General features: G+C 40.3%; 1 protein-coding gene across 1 annotated transcript; it reads right to left on the bottom strand.

The window, feature by feature from the left end:
• Positions 1-11,071: 11,071 nt before the first annotated feature.
• Positions 11,072-15,611, bottom strand: LOC107797330 (sodium/calcium exchanger NCL). Its single transcript, XM_075234940.1, has 9 exons — positions 14,933-15,611; positions 14,120-14,311; positions 13,851-14,032; positions 13,319-13,464; positions 12,765-13,023; positions 12,489-12,640; positions 12,053-12,314; positions 11,653-11,958; positions 11,072-11,471 (listed from the first exon to the last, which is right to left on the bottom strand). Exons 1-9 carry the CDS (start codon positions 15,303-15,305, stop codon positions 11,223-11,225), a joined length of 2,121 nt encoding a protein of 706 aa, XP_075091041.1. The 5' UTR covers positions 15,306-15,611; the 3' UTR covers positions 11,072-11,222.
• Positions 15,612-18,527: the final 2,916 nt, after the last annotated feature.

Genomic DNA, 18,527 nt, shown 5'->3' with positions numbered 1-18,527 from the left:
ATAAGGCGCCGGTGGAGCCGTCAGTTCATGACTATGTTCCTGGCCCGTGCATTTTGAAAACCGATTTTAAGGTGGAGAACCCTTCCTCCGTTCCGGGTCGATGTGAACACGTATCGATGTATACATGCTCTATATCGGAGGATCACCTCGAGGCCGTCCGAAAAGACTGCAACTGGAGTTCCGAGGTCGTGTTGCAAATTCCGTCTTCCGATGAGGATGTTACCACTTACGTGGAGGGTTTTTTTAAGTGTTTACACTTATCCCTTCACACTGGGACCCGTCGACCCGATGATTATTAATTTCTGCAAAAGGTATCAAGTCACTCTTGGCCAAATCCATCCCTCTTTATGGCGTATAGTGATCTTATTGCGCTTCTTCTCTATCAAAGCCGGAGGGTTGGATTTTTCTCTGAACCACCTCATTCGACTGTATCGGCCTCAGATCTTTCGAGGACTAATCAGACTTCATCGTCGAGCATCGAAGGCATTAATGTCGAGCATCGATGAAGACAAGGATCGAAGTTGGATGGGTCATTATATCCGAGTGAGGACCCGCGATCTCATTCCGGAGGAGAAGATGTCGTTCCCTGAAGAATGGAATTTTGACCGTAAGTGATTTTTGTTCACTTTTCAGGTGCTTTTCCGATTTTTTCTGATGTCCTTCCCTGATGTTCAGCTGCCCCTTGGATGCCACAAGCGGTGCCCGACCTCGAGGACTGGGTTCGGAAGTTGGCCTCGACCTCCTCTTACGCCGAGCGCACTTGGCGTGATTTGGCAAAAGGCAGATGGGAGGCCAAGAACCATGGTGAGGTTTGCTTCTTGTTTCCTTCGAAGTATTCTTTGCATTCTATTCGTTACCGATTTTCTCTTATGCAGGCGTAACCAGAGATGCCGGTTTGAGGCCTTCCTCTCGGTCAGAGGACCCCAAGCCCAAAACTCGCAGGGTGAAGAGAAAAATAATTGCACTTTTGATTGACTCGGTCCAACGACTGAGATAAGAAGAAGAAGAAAATAACTCATCGGCTTTGGTAGTCCGGTCTACGGAGGCCATCGAGGTTGCCAGAGTTCCCGAGCTGATGGCAGCTGTGCCTGTTGGGGTTGTTTTCGAAGACCAAAATCTCGACCAGAGTACTCCGAGCGATTTGCTCGGGGCTATGACAATGGATGATTCGCCTTCTCTTCCATCTTTTTTTGAGGAGGCGCTGAAGAAAGCTCGAGAATTGAAGACTCCCGATATCCGCGCAGGCTCTGGTGCAGGGGATCCTTTTAGAGATTATTTTATTGGAGTCGACGATGGTTCCGATATCGGTGACGCTTCTCTTTTATTAGAGGAGGCTCAACGTTTCATTACTCAGGTAATGATTCTTCCATACTTGGTTTCTTTGTTCTTTTCCATACTTGAATCGTGTTTCTTACTGTGCAGGCCATTAGTAGGTTTCGAGTCGATCTTAGCTAGTGTGAGGCCGAGCTCCGGAAGGTCTCAGGTGAGAGAGATGCCCTGCGGCTTCTTTGCCGCCAAAAGGACGAGGCTATAAAGGACCTCCAAGCGGATTTGGCTAATGTCCGTGAAGAAGGGGTCGAGCTCGATAAGCAGGTGAGCCTCGTTCTGTTAAAGTATGGCTCTGACTCAACCGTGGAAGTTAACCCTTCATTGTCTCAGTTGCAGCAAAAGATCGAAAAGATCGGGTTACTTCGAGAAGAAGTCGATCAAATTCGAGCTGAATGCAATCGGTGGAAGGAGACCCTCGACCACCTAGCAGCGGAAAAATAAACCATCTTAACAAAATTATTATCGGCCGACGTTCAACTTCGAAGTGTCAAGAAAAAGGGGTCGGTTCAAGCTAAGAAGATTGAGGAGCTTGAAACACGACTTGCTGAGGCTAAGGCAGAGGTTGAATCGTCAAAAGTCTTGGCGGATAAGTCCATTACTGTATATCGGGTTGATGCTGAGGCTGCTCAGATGGAGGCTTGGGCAGCGGCGAAGGCCGCCGATACTCGAGCTCATTGGTTTGCCGAACTTGCTAAGTGTAGGTCTCGGAGGGAGACCCTCAAGGAGATACACGCTCGAGGTTTCGACCTTACCGAAGAGGTAAAAAAGGCAAAACAGCTCGAAGTGGAAGCTAAAGCCTTGGCTTCTGATGATGATGATGATGATGATGGTAGCGAAAGCGGATCCGAGGACGGGGAAGAGCTCGACCAGGAAGCTTAGTTTCTAATTCTTCATGTTTGTACATTAATCTCGTAGGCAATTTTCGTATATATATGTATAATCAGGTCGACTTATTTTTTTTTTTTGTGAAGACTTTTAATCGAATGTTTACCTTGTAGTCTCTCTGATCGATCAGATTTGTAGCCCCTGGGTTTGCTTGTTGAGTCGATGATTCAAACTTTGAAGGAACATAATCCGTCGAGTGAATGTTTGGAACTTGAAATATTATAGCCCGTAGGCGTAATGGTCGAGTGCGTGCTTGCTCGAACGTGAGATAAAGGTAGCCCGTAGGCTTAATATTCGAGTGATTATTTCGAACTCGGAATGTAAGTAGCCCGTAGGCTTAATGGTCGAGTGAGTGCTTGCTCGAACTCGGAATAACAGTAGCCCGTAGGCTTAATAGTCGAGTGAATGTTTTGAACTCGAAATTTAAGTAGCCCGTAGGCTTAATGGTAGAGTGAGTGTTTTGCTCGAACTCGGAATAACAGTAGCCCGTAGGCTTAATAGTCGAGTGAATGTTTCAAACTCAAAATGTAAGTAGCTCGTAGGCTTAATGGTAGAGTGAGTGCTTTGCTCGAACTCGGAATAACAGTAGCCCGTAGGCTTAATAGTCGAGTGAATGTTTCGAACTCAAAATTTAAGTAGCCCGTAGGCTTAATGGTAGAGTGAGTGCTTTGCTCGAACTTGGAATAACAGTAGCCTGTAGGCTTAATAGTCGAGTGAATGTTTCGAACTCAAAATTTAAGTAGCCCGTAGGCTTAATGGTAGAGTGAGTGCTTTGCTCGCACTCGGAATAACAGTAGCCCGTAGGCTTAATAGTCGAGTGAATGTTTCGAACTCGAAATTTAAGTAGCCCGTAGGCTTAATGGTAGATTGAGTGCTTTGCTCGAACTCGGAATAACAGTAGCCCGTAGGCTTAATAGTCGAGTGAATGTTTCGAACTCGAAATTTAAGTAGCCCGTAGGCTTAAATGGTAGAGTGAGTGCTTTGCTCGAACTCGGAATAACAGTAGCCCGTAGGCTTAATAGTCAAGTGAATATTTCGAACTCGAAATTTAAGTAGTCCGTATGCTTAAATTGTAGAGTGAGTGCTTTGCTCAAACTCGGAATAGCAGTAGCCCGTAGGCTTAATAGTTGAGTGAATGTTTCGAACTCGAAATTTAAGGAGCCCGTGGTCTTAATGGTAGAGTGAGTGCTTTGCTCGCACTCGAAATAACAGTAGCTCGTAGGCTTAATAGTCGAGTGAATGTTTCGAACTCGAAATTTAAGTAGCCCGTAGGCTTAATGGTAGAGTGAGTGTTTTGCTCGAATTCGGAATTACAGTAGCCCGTAGGCTTGATAGTTGAGTGAATCTTAATTCTGGTTCCACAACAAATCTCAAGTCATTGCACATGTGTTTATGTTTGGGCCGATCTATATGAGCATGGTTCATTTTGACCATTTGGCTCTTACAATTTTTCCTGTTGGAACCTTGTTGTGAGATGACTTTCTTGCATCTGAACTCGATGTATTTGAGGGCCCTGATGCTCCCCCGGTATGCGAGGTCTGTCGGAAAGAGGCCTCGGATATTGTTGAAAGTGCAGCACGATCGATGGTTGCCTTATTAAAAACCTTGCCGAAAACCCCATTTGGGAGAAAACCGGTCTAAGGGAAAAAGAGTGCAATGCGTGCTCTTGATCGAAAGATCTTCTTCAGCTCTTGTCCGGACTTCTGCATGGGTTAGTTAGATGAATATGGAAAGGTCGTACCTTAGCAGTAGTACCGTTTTAGATGTGATACATTCCAACTGCTTGATAGCTGTTTGCCGTTTATGATGCCGAGCCTGTATGATCCTTTTCCAACGTTCTCGAGCACCTGGTATGGTCCTTCCCAATTTGGTCCTAATTTTCCTTCATTTGGATTTCGAGTATTGATGGTGACTTTTCTTAACACTAAGTCCCCGGGCTTGAAATGGCGAAGTTTAGTTCTTCGATTATAGTACCTTTCGATTCGTTGCTTTTGGGCGGCCAATCGGATAAGGGCAGCTTCTCGTCCTTCGTCCGATAATTCAAGGCTGGTGTTCATAGCTTCGTTATTTGATTCTTCCATCATGAATCAAAATTTGGGACTAGGTTCACCGACTTCGACCGGTATCAATGCTTCGGAACCATATACTAAGGAGAATGGGGTCGCCCATGTATTGGATTTTGACGTTGTTCGGTATTCCCAAAGGACTTCAGGCAGGATTTCTCTCCATTTTCCCTTCGCGTCGTTCAATCTCTTCTTCAAGTTTTGAAGAATAGTCTTGTTCGTTGATTCGGTCTGACCGTTCCCACTGGGGTGGTATGGTGTCGATAATATCCTTCTTATTTTGTGATCTTCGAGGAATTTTGTGATTTTGCTGCCAACAAATTGCTTTCCATTGTCGCATACTATTTCGGTGGGTATCCCGAATCGGCATATGATATGATCCCAAATAAAGTCTATAACTTCTTTCTCTCTTATTTTCTCGAACGCCTGCGCTTCAACCCACTTAGAAAAATAGTCAGTCATAAATAAAATAAATTTGGCTTTACTTGGGGTCGACGGTAGAGGGCCGACGATGTCCATCCCCCATTTCATGAATGGCCACGGGGATATGATCGAGTGAAGTTGTTCCCCGGCTTGATGGATCATTGGCGCAAACCTCTGACATTTATCACATTTACGAACAAATTCTTTCGCATCTTTGCCCATATCGATCCAATAATACCCCGCTTTGATCACTTTTCGAACTAATGTGTCGGCACTAGAGTGATTGCCACAAGTGCCCTCGTGTACTTCCCGGAGGATGTAATTGGTATCTCCCGGACCTACGCATACCGCCATCGGTCCATCGAATGTTCTTCGATATAGTGTTCCGTCCGCAGCTAACGTAAATCGAGCAGCTTTAGTCCGTAGGGCCCTGGAATCTTTAGGGTCTGAAGAGAGCTTTCCGTTTTTCAAGTATTCAATATACTTGTTTCTCCAATCCCAGGTTAAGCTAGTAGAATTTATTTCGGCATGCCCATCTTCGATTACCGATCTTGAAAGTTGGACGACAGTCTCCGAGCTCAAATCACCTACCTCGACCAACGATCCCAAATTTGCGAGAGCATCGGCCTCATTATTCCGTTCTCGTGGAACATGCCGTAGGGTCCATTATTTGAAATAGTGTAAGGTGATAAGCAGTTTGTCCAGATACCTTTGCATCCTACCTTCTCGGACTTCGAAGGTTTTGTTTACTTGACTCACCACCAGCAAAGAGTCACAGTGCGCCTCAATGACTTTTGCTCCCAAGTTTCTAGCTAGTTCGAGACCTGCAATCATGGCTTTATACTCGGCCTCGTTGTTAGTTAACCTGATAGTTTTAATAGCTTGCCTAATAACGTTACCCGTGGGGGTATCAAAACTATGCCTAACCCGGACCCCTTTATATTCGAAGCACCATCCATAAAAAAGATCCATACCCCGGACGATATACCTGATTTCAAAAGGAGTTCCTTTTCGACTTCGGGTATGAGGGTTGGCGTGAAGTCGGCCATGAAGTCTGCCAAAATTTGAGACTTGATGGCCGTGCGGGGTTGATATTCGATATCGGTCCCACTGAGTTTGATGGCCCATTTGGCCAATCGGCCAGATAGTTCGGGCCTATGTAAAATATTACGGAGTGGGCAGGTGGTTAATACGCTTATGGGGTGACATTGAAAGTACGACCTTAACTTTCTAGATGCGCTTACCAGGGCAAGTGCCAATTTTTCTAAGTGCGGATACCTAGTTTCTGCTTCCCCTAAGGTCCGACTTACGTAATAAACGGGAAATTGCGTACCTTGCTCTTCTCGAACTAGGACGCTGCTTATGGCGACTTCCGATACTGCCAAGTACAGGTAGAGCTGCTCGTCCGCTTTCAGAGTATGAAGCAGTGGCGGGCTCGAGAGGTATCGTTTTAATTCCTATAACGCTTGTTGGCATTCCGGTGTCCAGGCGAAGTCGTTCTTCTTTTTGAGTAGGGAGAAAAATTTGTGACTTCGATCCGATGATCTTGAAATGAACCGGCCTAAGGCTGCAATTCTTCCTGTTAACCTTTGTATAGCTTTCACGCTGTACACGATGGTGATGTCTTCGATGGCCTTGATTTTGTCGAGGTTGATCTCAATTCCCCGATTTGAGACCATGAAGCCGAGGAACTTGCCCGAACCGACCCCGAAAGCACATTTTTCGGGGTTGAGCTTCATGTTGTATTTCCTGAGAATCTTGAACGTTTCCTGCAAATGAGCCAAATGGTCCTCTCGTCCTTTATGAATGCGTGCTTTTCCTCGGACTGGGGCCTTCTTTTTTGCTTCACCGGTCTGAACATAGGGTTCAAGCTTAACTGGTGCACCGTTATGTCCAGCGAGATCCCTCTTATATCTAGATGGGACCAGGCAAAACAGTCGATGTTATTGATAAGAAATTGAATGAGTTTCTTCCTGAGTTCGGGGCTCAAACCCGTTCCCAGGTATACCTTTCGTTCGGGCCAGTGTTCGATCAGTACGATTTGCTCCAGTTCCTCAATTATTAATTTGGTGGCATCGAAATCATCAGGGGTTACGAAGGATCGAGGGATCCATCGATCATCATCGTCTTCTTCAATGTTCTGCTTACCTGGCTAGGTCGAAGCCGATGTCTGTGATTGCTATCTGGCGCTCTGCTTTGAACCTGATCCTTTTATCGGTGAAGGCGAGGATATTGATTTTGCTTCTTCGACGGAGAACATTTCCTTTGCGGCCGGTTGTTCCCCGTACACTATTTTGACACCTCCCGATGTTGGGAATTTGAGGACCTGGTGTAGGGTCGAGGGTACGGCTCTCATGCTGTGGATCCACGGCCTTCTGAAGAGGGCGTTATATTTCATATCACCTTCGATCACGTGAAACTTTATTTGCTGGATGGTTCCGACCACGTTTATCGGTAGGGTAATCTCGCCTTTAGTGGTTTCACATGCCATATTGAATCCGTTTAGAACCAGAGTTGCGGGTACGACCTGATCTTGCAGGCCGAGCTGTTCTACGACCCTCGATCTGATGATATTGGCCGAGCTACTTGGATCAATTAACACACGCTTAATCTTAGTTTTATTCATGAGTACGGATATTACCAGTGCATCGTTATGGGGTTGGATGATTCCCTCTGTATCTTCATCACTGAAGGATAAAGTCCTTGTGGGTGTATAATCTTGAGTTCGAGATCGCTTCGCAATCGATGTTTTAGTGCGTTTAAGCATCGGTCCCTGGGGGGAATCGACGCCACCGACGATCATGTGAATGACGTGTTACGGTTCTTCTGGCTCGTTTTGCTTGCCGAATTCCTTGTCTCTAAAATGGTTCTTCGCCCTATCGCTCAGAAATTCCCGAAGGTGCCCTTTGTTAAATAAGCGGGCCACTTCCTCTCTTAGTTGCCTGCAATCTTCCGTTCTGTGGCCATGGGTGCCATGATATTCGCACATTTGATTGGGATTCCTTTGGGCAGGATTGGTTTGCATGGGTCGAGGCCATCTGGTGTCTTTGATGCATCCGATGGCCGATACGATGGCAGATGTACTAATGTTGAAGTTCTATTCTGATAGTCGAGGGACTTCTATAGGATCTGTATATTTATCAAAGCTGCTCTTGCTCATAAGTCCCCGAGAATTTTGCCCCCGATCAATCCTTCGGTTGTTCCGAACCGTATCACGTGCTGAACCGTTGTTCATCCGATCTGTGTCGTACGGTTGGTATCGGTCTCTGTTCGACCTTTGTTCTCTATTGGTTTGATTTTTAGTGGTCGTGTGGTTCTGACGTGCGGGCCCATACAGAGCTCCCAATTGATCATCTTCGACCTTGATTTTTGATTGGTACCGGTTGTGTACATCTGCCCAAGTTATTGCTGGGTACTCGATCAAATTTTGTTTCAGCCAACATGATGCTGTCGAACTTAGCCCGTTCAGTCCTTGGGTGAAAGCTTGTACGGCCCAATCGTCTGTGACCGGTGGCAAGTCCATACGCTCCATTTGAAATCGGGATACGAATTCCCTCAGCATTTCGTTACCCCTTTGTTTTACTTTGAAGAGGTCCGATTTCCTTGTTGCAACATTTATGGCACCAGCATGTGCTTTTACGAACGAGTCTGCTAACATGGCAAAAGAATCAATGGAATTTGGTGGTAAGTTGTGATACCAGATCATTGCTCCCTTTGCGAGGGTCTCTCCGAACTTTTTCAACAACACGGATTCGATCTCATCATTCTCCAAATCGTTGCCTTTGATGGCACATGTGTAGGAGGTGACGTGTTCGTTAGGATCGGTCGTACCGTTATATTTGGGAATTTCGGGCATACAGAATTTTTTGGGGATTGGTTTTGGGGCCGCGCTCGAGGGAAAAAGGCTTTTGTATGAATTTTTTCGAATCAAGCCCTTTTATCATTGGCGGAGCCCCCGAAATTTGATCGACCCTAGCGTTATATGTTTCCACTTTTTTGTCGTTGGCTTCGACTTGCTTTCTGAGTTCCTCGAGAAATTTAGCAATTTCAGGAGCGGTCCCCGATTCCTGCTCATTTGATTTCACTACAGCGGGTTCCGTTCTGGGGGTGACTTCTCGAAGAAGCGGATTGGAGTTCGGCCCGCTTTGCATATGAGTTCGGCTCTGCAAATGAGCTATCGCTGCTTGTTGGGCTTGTAACATTTCGAAAATCATACGCAAGCTGACCCCGATTTCCCCCGTGCTGTAGGTGTCTCGGGCTATGGATCGAGCACCGCTCTGAACGCTTCTTTCCGGTTCAGAACGCTGATTCGCTTCTAGAACTATTTGAGAATTGATATCCAGCGGTACTTCGGCTCGAATTTCGGGTTCTTCGATTCGAGCCTCGTTGCCGTTGTCAGGTAGCCTTCCGGCCTCGGGCACCAAGTTGTTGGTTTCATCTTGAAGGCCGGCTTCGAGGTCGATAGGTAGAGCCATTGCTGATTCGAAGTTGTAAGCTGGAATGTACTGTAGATTTATATCAAACAATCACTGTTACCCTTAGCCCCACGGTAGGCGCCAAACTGTTTTACCCAAAAAATCGGATAATGTTAAATTTAGATATGGTTCTAAGGGTATGCAAATTTCTTTGATACAAAATGACAATACAGGTATTTTTTGCTATGAAATGGGAATGATGGACGGGAAGACCCGAAAATATTAGGAGAACAAGCACAATGAAATCTTAATGTATTTCTTTGAGGACCCCTCTCTATTGTAGTCTATCTCCCTTTTTATAGTAGAGAGTCACTACTTTATCTATAACAACATAATAAAATAATACATATAGTGGAGAACCCATGATGGTTTGTCTCTCCCTTGATTCTCGCCAAGATTCTCTCCCTTGGTACGGTTGTAACGACTCTTGTCTGCGAGCTTGGCACTGACTCGAGCTCGGTGCTAGATTGAATCCCTAGTCTTAGTTCGAGCACAGTTCTGCCTTGGAGCATCGATATTCGGGGCCTGTGTCGGTCGGCGTTGCCCCGTAATCCGATTCGGACGCGGGCTCGATAATGATATCAAGTTTTGCCGTTGATTGGTCTTATAGCTCGAAGCTCGACGTCTCTACTTCGGAATTCGTCCGAGTTTGCCATGTGGATACGCTTCGATTGAAATGTCATTGTCTCGACCGGTCTTTATGATTGAGAATCGGTTTTGACCGTACACATTCTGGTCATTAAAAACTTTGTTTGTCTGGCTCTTCAGATAATAGTCTAATGTCTACGGGTAATTTCTTCTGAAGGGACAAAGCTTCATGTTTAATTGGCATTTGATTTCATGTATTTGCATTAAATTTCTTTTTTTTTTTTTCCGTTTCATTAGGTGTTTGCACATGCATGCATTAAGCTTTTTTTCGAATATTTTTTTTCACTCTCATTCAAAGCAACATTCCAATCGTTAATGTTTATTAAGAATAATATGTATTGATGCATGCCATTTATTTTAAGGCCACAAAGAAATACAATATACAAGGTCTGCCGCCAGCTAGGGAGTCAAAGCCATAATTTCTTATCAATTTACAAGTTTGATCATGTTGACAAACATCCTTTGAAAACAAAGTTTTTATAGAGAAGAGATATACTTCAAAGATTATTGAGAGTGTATTGGTATTAAACGCTTCAATGCTTGTATATACATAGCTTTGATCTATAGAGAGGTGATGTAAGACATCTTCTAGGCCAAGTAATGTATTTATCTTTTCTATCTTTTTATCCTTATTTTCTTAACTGGAGGTTAATCTTATTTCTATCTTATTATTTGTATTTAATTAAATATTAATGACAAATTATTTAATTTCATCAGCTATATAAAGTCCTTTGGTTTATTCGTTATTCAAAAACATATTCCAATAATCTCAAGTGATTATTCAAAATTTTGAAAAAAATAACTTGGAATACACGTGACCAAGATACTAGTATTATAATAAGCGGAACCCTCACTTTGTGTTGGCGAGACATACGATGTCTTGTAAGACATTATTGTTTTCTCATTGGCCTTGTTCGACCACTCTTTTAGGGTTGCTCTTTCTCTCTTTTTGGTTCATGTTGGCCCCTTCGCTCGCGCGCGCTCTCTCTCTCAACCCTCTGTCGCTAGCTCCTATTTAGTTTCAAAACATGCCAATTCATAAAAGGGGCAAATCACTTTTATTCCACGGCCGAAATTATTTATATCCGATAGTCGCAAAAGTATATAAAATTTATATACTTTTTGTATATAACATACAGAAATATATATACATTTTTTTGGCTCTTATTTTAAGAGCGACCATGCAATATCATTTTTCCATTCATAAAATCGAATCAAACGCACCAAATGAGGGGGAAATTATCATGATTGATATGAAATGATGATTTTTTTTTTCACTCAAAAGCTTGTACAAGTCCTCAAGAAAAAAGAAGAAAAATATCCCTCTTATTTATTTTTCCTTTCGAGCTGAGAGGATTGGTATGGACTAGGGTTGTATTGGTGGTATTATGATTACCACTTAGGCCCAACCAAATACACATTCAAGAAGGTAAAAGAGCAACACAGAGAAAGGGTATAGAGAAAATGCTAAGAGGCAAGTCCAAAGTGGATATGTAGTGGTGAAAAATGCAAGAAGTCCAACTACAGAGCAAACCACCAAAACTATTAGCACTTCTGCTGAATAATCCCATCTTAGGTCCTTTATAAACACAGCTGCCAAAAGTGTTGTCATGCCCATGATATTGTTCATGATCACTCCTCCATATATCTGTGAGTAACAATCACACATTTAGAAAAATCAAACTTTTTTTATCATAGCAGGAGTTTAGTGCACCGGACTGCCTTTTTTTTTTTAATTACATATTTAGAAACTATACAATAGATCAAAATTTTTAATAGATAGAATGTTTGAAAAGATCATTGTGAGAGAGTGAAGAGAGTTAAACCACCTCTGAGAATGTCAAAGATGCAGTTTTTGAACTCTTCTGACTTGCTGGAAATATTGCTGCTATTGCCATTCTTGCATTTAGAGCTAGAGGTACCATAACAAAAGGGATAAGGAAAGAAGGCATCCCCATAGCATCTGATAAATCTTCTATACTAATCACAAGAGGTTTTGCACATAAAGTCAGTATTGCAATCCCCAATAAAACTTGAAGCATAGCCTTGTTAAATGCCCATGTCAACAACTTATACTTGATTTCTCCATCCTTTTCCACCTCATAGACTAACTTGTCAACTTCACTCCACTTAATCTATAAAACAAAGCCACACAGTGCTTACATTAGTCAACTGTGTAAGAAGCATTTTCTTTAAATCAAATTTTTTGAGAGAGCAATGCTATTTTACCTTGTCATATTCATCAATGGCCCTTTTCTTGTCAGGGCAATTAGTCACTTTAACGGCCTCGTTGAGCCATTTTGTCATCCCATGGACAAATTCATGTTCGTCGATCATGTTATTACCATCTTTATCAAAATCCCTCAACACTTTCTTAACTGAGTCATCGCGATTGATTTCAACTTCTCCAAACTTGACTGAACCTATTAGCTCTTCCAATTCAGGTTTTGTTATGACGTTATTCCTATCAAAGTCATACTGGTGGAAGATTCTGCCATAATGTAACCAGAGATGATCAGCTATAGGAAGATCTAAATCTTTTATTTGTGGATTTAACTTTTATACGTTGATAGTATAAGGCATTTTTACACTATTGATGTAATTTATTATGACATTTTTTTTAAATGAGTTGGAGTGGGGTATTGAGTGAAGAAGAGTAAGTTACTCTTTAATCCGTTCAATATTGGGGCTTCCATCATCATTGACAAGGTGTCCAGCTTCTAATGCTTGGGTTTGAACATGCTTCAAAATTCTTGCCATTATATGCTCAATCTCAGCAATTTCATCCCTTTGTTTTTTAGTAAATTGCTCAACAACCTGTTGAGGAAATTATGCGTAGTTATCTAATGAGGTCACTGTAAAAATGCTTGCTCCACTTTCTGCTCAGACCTTAGGGAAAATAGACAAAAACTCGGATAATTTTCAGTAAAAATTTACTTGCCTTGCGTAAAATCTTTTTAGAATTTGAATCATCACTTTGAGCTAACTGCTTTGCTTCTTCTATCCATCTTTTGCATCCTTCTACAAACTCATCCTCGTCGATTATTTTGTCGTTGTTTTGATCAAAAGAATTCAATATCTTAGTAATAGCATAATCTTTGTCCACCTTAACTTTCCCTGATTGAATATCAAGTGTTAGATTCTCCAATTCGGCTAGTGTTAGGCATTTGTTGGCATCTTTATCAGTCTCTAGGAATAATCTGAAAAAGAATAATCAGTCTTATTAGCTTCATTGCATTTGAAGGGAGCCCTGGTGTAACTGATAAAGTTACTGCCATGTGACCAAGAGGTCACGGGTTCGAGCCGTGGAAACAACCTCTTGCAAAAATGCAGCGTAAGACTGCGTACAATAGGCCCTTGTGGTCCGGCCCTTCCGATCCCCGGACCCCGCGCATAACGGGAGCTTGGTGCACCGGGCTATCCTTTTTAGTCTTATTAGCTTCATTGCAAAGAGACATCTTTAATTTTTTTTTTCTTTCAAGGATCTATCATTACCTTTTGATGACATCAATATCAGGTTGCCCTTCTTCATTAATGAGCTTCCCTCTTGCATGCCTCTGTACATGATGCAGAAATCCTGCTAGCAAATTCTCATATTTGGAATATTCTAAACTTCTTTCTTGCATCCAAGGATCAAAAATCTGGGGAAAAAACACAAATTAAGAGTGATACAAGAATCCTGATCAGGCCTTCAACTAGGATATATGCATGAGTATGAAATTCGTTCAATACGACATGTGAACAAAGGTGGATCCAGCATTTTGCAATAGGTGTGACCTAATCTCCAACTCGAACCATATATGTAGTTTCCGGTGAAAAAAATAAACTAGTGTACATAATGACATAACTTCCGATCTAAACCTACTAACTCTAAATCCAGTATCCAACTCTGCATATGAAACGTTTTTTCTCAAAAAGATGCCATTGTTTTCAAAGTTTTACAATATGTTTTTATATTCTACGTAATTAATGTAAGTATCAACAGATGATAGAATATTAGTACCAATTAGCAGAAAATTTTGATTACCTGATAAAGAAAGTATGACAGCAAAAGCATGACTGATACCAAAAGCGTGATGAAAATTAGAATACGCCTTGCAAAGAATGAGTTGAAAGCAGTGACTGGCTGAACTAGTGCAAATGGGATCAAGGAAAGGAGCATGATTCCAGCTGTTTTACTTGTTTTTGGGTCAATTGTAACCCCAGTTTCTGTAAAGTATAAATTTCAGCATAGACTCCAATAAAAACTTCTCACATACGATCGAATTCAGTAACTTAAATTCAAGAAAGAAATACCACTTAGGCCCTTGAAACTTTTGGAAGGTGAAGAAGATTCTGCAGCTGATTTTTCTGTCATGTCTTTAGTGCCAAATATCACACATATTCCCCACATTAAAGTAAGATTGAAGACTGTGGCTCCAACTGTAGTGCTAATTCCTGAAGATATTTGATTCTGAGCTTTCTCTTTACTTGCTGAAACTCCAGATGCTACAAAAAGAAAGTACCATTTGGATCAGTCCATTTTGTTCAGGTATGTTGCTTTCTATTTCCATTTCCATGTAAACGATTCTCCAACTGATGTTTTTTCAGTTTTGGATGTGAAGGCTTGCTTTTTCTTAACCTTCTTCTTTAGCACTGGATTACTCACAGAAGCTGGTCTAACATAGCACTCTTAGTTAGATTAGTACTAGTTAGGAGGACTTATCCAAAAGACTGTCGAATATTCTTTATCTTGCAAACAACTCGATTTTGTTGATTCACTGACTATTTGTCCTTAAACTGAATTAATGTTCAACGACTTTAACAGCTTTTCCTGTCTTTGAAGGAGAGGGAACTAACCAACTCTACCGAGGATACCTATGTGTCTTAAGTAGCTGATTAGATCTATGTTTATTCTGATAGGAAATAAGATATTCAAAAATAATAAGTGTATTGTACATGATCTCTATTCATCTATTGCATGCAGATTGAGAAAGCAAGCTAAACTTTGTGCTAAACTTGGTACTATAGGACCTATGAAACTAGACAACTGAACCAAAATTCAAACTCCAGGTTTGTTAATATCTTAAAGCAGTTAAATTAAAGGGAGACAGAAAGGTTGAAAGTTACCAATGAACATGACAATCCTGGGAAAAGTCTTCAAGATTTGAAAAATAGTGGCACCAAAAATGCCAGTGCGAAGAATATTGAAGAGTGCCTTGCTTCCTCTTGAGACCAGTCTTTCTCCTGTAATCAGTAAGTACTGGTATACTACTATCAAGAAAATGTAACCTCCTATGCTGTTTGCACATGGAAAAATACCATACAACTGCTGACATATTTTGCCTGAAGAAAGCAAGTGTTGTCCATATTCTTGATTGTTAAGTCGATCATCAATTCCATCTGAGATCAATTGGTTGGAAGAATTTATCCTTAGAAGTCTTCCTTGGACCTTTCCAAGTAGAAAAATAATTGTGATAAAGCATAATGAAAGGCTTGGCATGATCAAAGTTATATATCTACTAGTATATGAGTTCTGAGGATTGAATTCCAAATTAAGACAAGGCTACTTTTATTGATAAAGCTTATCAAATAAAGACAAGGGCACTTTTAATAGTGAAAGTTTGCACAAAAGATTAGTGAGAGTTCTGAAATAACCCCACATCAGAAAGCTAACCAGATGGAACGGTCATCTATCATGCACAACATGAAGTAAAGGCTACTTATTAATTAAGAAAGAACTTTCTCTTGTTTTTAGTTCAGGAAATAGTTTCTTTAATCCTTCTTTAACAAGATTGGCATTTATTTGAAGCTGGCATTGGTATGAATCTTATTCTGATGTTTGATAAAAACATGTGTTATGGAATCCTATTCTTCAACATTTGGAATTTAAACACCATAAAATGAAGTTGAAGGTTGTGGCTAAAATAATTTTGCATTAGATTCCATATAGATAACACTAGAATGACTTTAGGATGCTAACGTCATGGAATTCACATCATCAGTATTTAGGAACTCAAAATTTCTAGGGAATAATTTCTATTGAAGTGATCTAGATAATTTACTAGAGACTTCCCTTTGTCATCTCTTCACAAAGTTGACTGAATGGCCATTATCTTTTTGTCAAGCTATGAAACACATAGTTATAAATTAAAAAAAAGAAAAACTGACTACAATTAGGTAAACACTCTGCTTTTGTATTTTCCTTTAATCTTTTTTTTTCTTTTTAATAAAAACTTACTAAGTACGTTTAGCCGTTTAGGAATAGAGAAAAGTTGCACTTTTTTATACTCTTAATAAATGCTAGTTCATGAAACTGCAATTGGAATTCTCACACGCAAAAAAAAAAAAGACAAACTAATTAATTATGAATATGTTTATTTCTTTCTTTAAACAGCAAAGAATTCATCTTGACCTTATGAAAATACCCCAAATTCCCTTCAGAAAAGATAAGATGATCAACTTACGATGGGTTTGGGTTATAGAATGTTATTTGTGAAAACATGGAATTCCAACGGCATAAGATAAAGTTGAAAGGACATACAAATTTTTTGCATGAGATTGACGATTCTTATTTGTTACGATAAAGACACTCGAATTTGACTCCAATAAGAACCGTCGTTGAGAACTTGTTCGAATACACTTACCCTTTGCCTTTCCGGAAATATAGCCTATCTGAATTGTACAAGTTCCATATCGAGGTACCTCGATACATTTGACTGATGGTTGTTGCATGGTGAAAAGTGCAACCTAAATTTTTTTTTTATTGGTAACAATGTAAATACTACTATTAACAACAAACTCCATTACACCTAAAGAGTATCTAAATCCAGAGGCGGATCCAGGATTTAGGGGTTATGGGTGCCAACTAATCGATTTGATCAACTCGGGCGTCTGGTTCGGGTTATTCATCCTTTTTATTTATATAGACAATAGATCAAACGAAAGGAAATATAATAACTATAACTAATTGACGCAAAGCATAAAACTTCCAACAATATTTTTAATATCATACACAATCTATTTACAATTGTCCTCGACGGGCTTTCATATTTTGAAAACGATCAATAATGACATCATTACTTAGAAAGAGGCCTTGATTTGTTGAAGATTTACTTTCGTCATGACCCCTAAAAGACGATCCATACAACAATAGAAGTCTTGCCATATCAATTGATATTCTAAACGCATTCGATACTCACTTTTCAACTTCTCGGAGTGCTTATCAAAAATAACTTGAATTGATTGATGATGATTTGATAAATCTAGCATCTTCTTGAAACATTTATCATGGACACTATTAACATCACCAACATGCAAACGCAATCTTTCAAGACCCTTATTCTAAGTCCTAAAACTATTTTTTGTATAAAATTTACCCCACTTCCATGAATAAATTTATTTTTGAACAAATAACAACATAAGAAAAATACCGCATCTTTCTTCATAATATACTCCAATCATTTAGAAAATTGAGCATTGAACCAACTTGGAAGAAATTGACGCATTCTTCCTCCTATTTGAGTTTTGGGAAATTGATGCTTGGAAAGTTGACAAGGACCTTGTTGAATGTAATGTTTCCTTACTTCATCTCATATTCTAGGGTTATAGTCAGCAATAGGTATTCTTTCTCCTGGATCGCCTTTAAGTGACCCCAAATTGAGTTCGTTTATAAGATAGGAAAGATTGGCATTCACTTAGATCAAGGATTGACAACTAGGACTTGGTTGAGAATGTTCCAACCTCGTGACAAATTTATCCATCTCAATTCAATTCCTATAAAATAGAAGTTAATTCTAGTGAGAAAGCTTTCTCTGTAGCTCACTATGAAATATAGAATGATTTCTACTAGTTCATACCATCAATAAGTTTAGTTATTTTAAATAACTCAACCTTCCCTAATATTTTTGTCGTTGTTAAAATAGAGTTAATTTTGAATTTTTCTTGATCAAAATTATTTGGGATGTTCTTTCTCTTTTTGCCACGATACTAAATTTTACGGTGAAACCATTTAAGAGGCATTTGATTTTCAAACACAACCAAAGAAATACATAACAAAAAAAATTAAAACAGTGACAATAAAGTTTAGCAAGAACACTAAAATCCAACTAAATATAAAATAAAAACAGAGCAAGAACATATATTTGATGGGAAAAAAATAGCCACAAAGGATTAAGAAATAAACAGGAGGAGGTGAGAAAACTTTACAATGGTGGGCGTAGAGCAATGACTAGTGAGCAATGAAGGTGTGAAGTATCCGCAGAGCAGCAGAGGTAAAGCAGAATAAAAGCTAACAGAGAAGCAGAAGCAGTGGCATGAAGCAACGAGAAAGGGATTGGGGAAAATGGCGTAAGGGGCTTGGGGAATTGAGGCTTTGTTTTACTGGAGAGTTTTGAAAATTGGGATTTGGAAAAGATCCTAAAAAGGATTTTAACTTTCTATTAGGAGTATTAATTATAAGAAAATACTCTATAAAGAATACTTTTATTAATATTTTATCTTATTTGTTTATACTTAAACAAACAAACAAAAAAGTCAAACATTTAAAATATAGAAGTGTGTGTTGTGTAGTGTACCTAATCTCCTTAAATTGCAACTGAATGCAAGCCAAAAAACTATTTGCTCCCGCTTGGATTCGAACTCTTGCCCTGCTGAAGGAAAAGGTAGACCTTTGCCACTGGCACCTTTGCCACTTTTGTTCTATGGGTGACACTTTAAATATATA

The sequence above is a fragment of the Nicotiana tabacum genome, chromosome 17, assembly GCF_000715075.1.
Source record: "Nicotiana tabacum cultivar K326 chromosome 17, ASM71507v2, whole genome shotgun sequence".
Taxonomy (NCBI): domain Eukaryota; kingdom Viridiplantae; phylum Streptophyta; class Magnoliopsida; order Solanales; family Solanaceae; genus Nicotiana; species Nicotiana tabacum.
The sequence above is the reverse complement of the archived record's forward strand: the minus strand, read 5'-3'. Positions and strand labels throughout refer to the sequence as shown.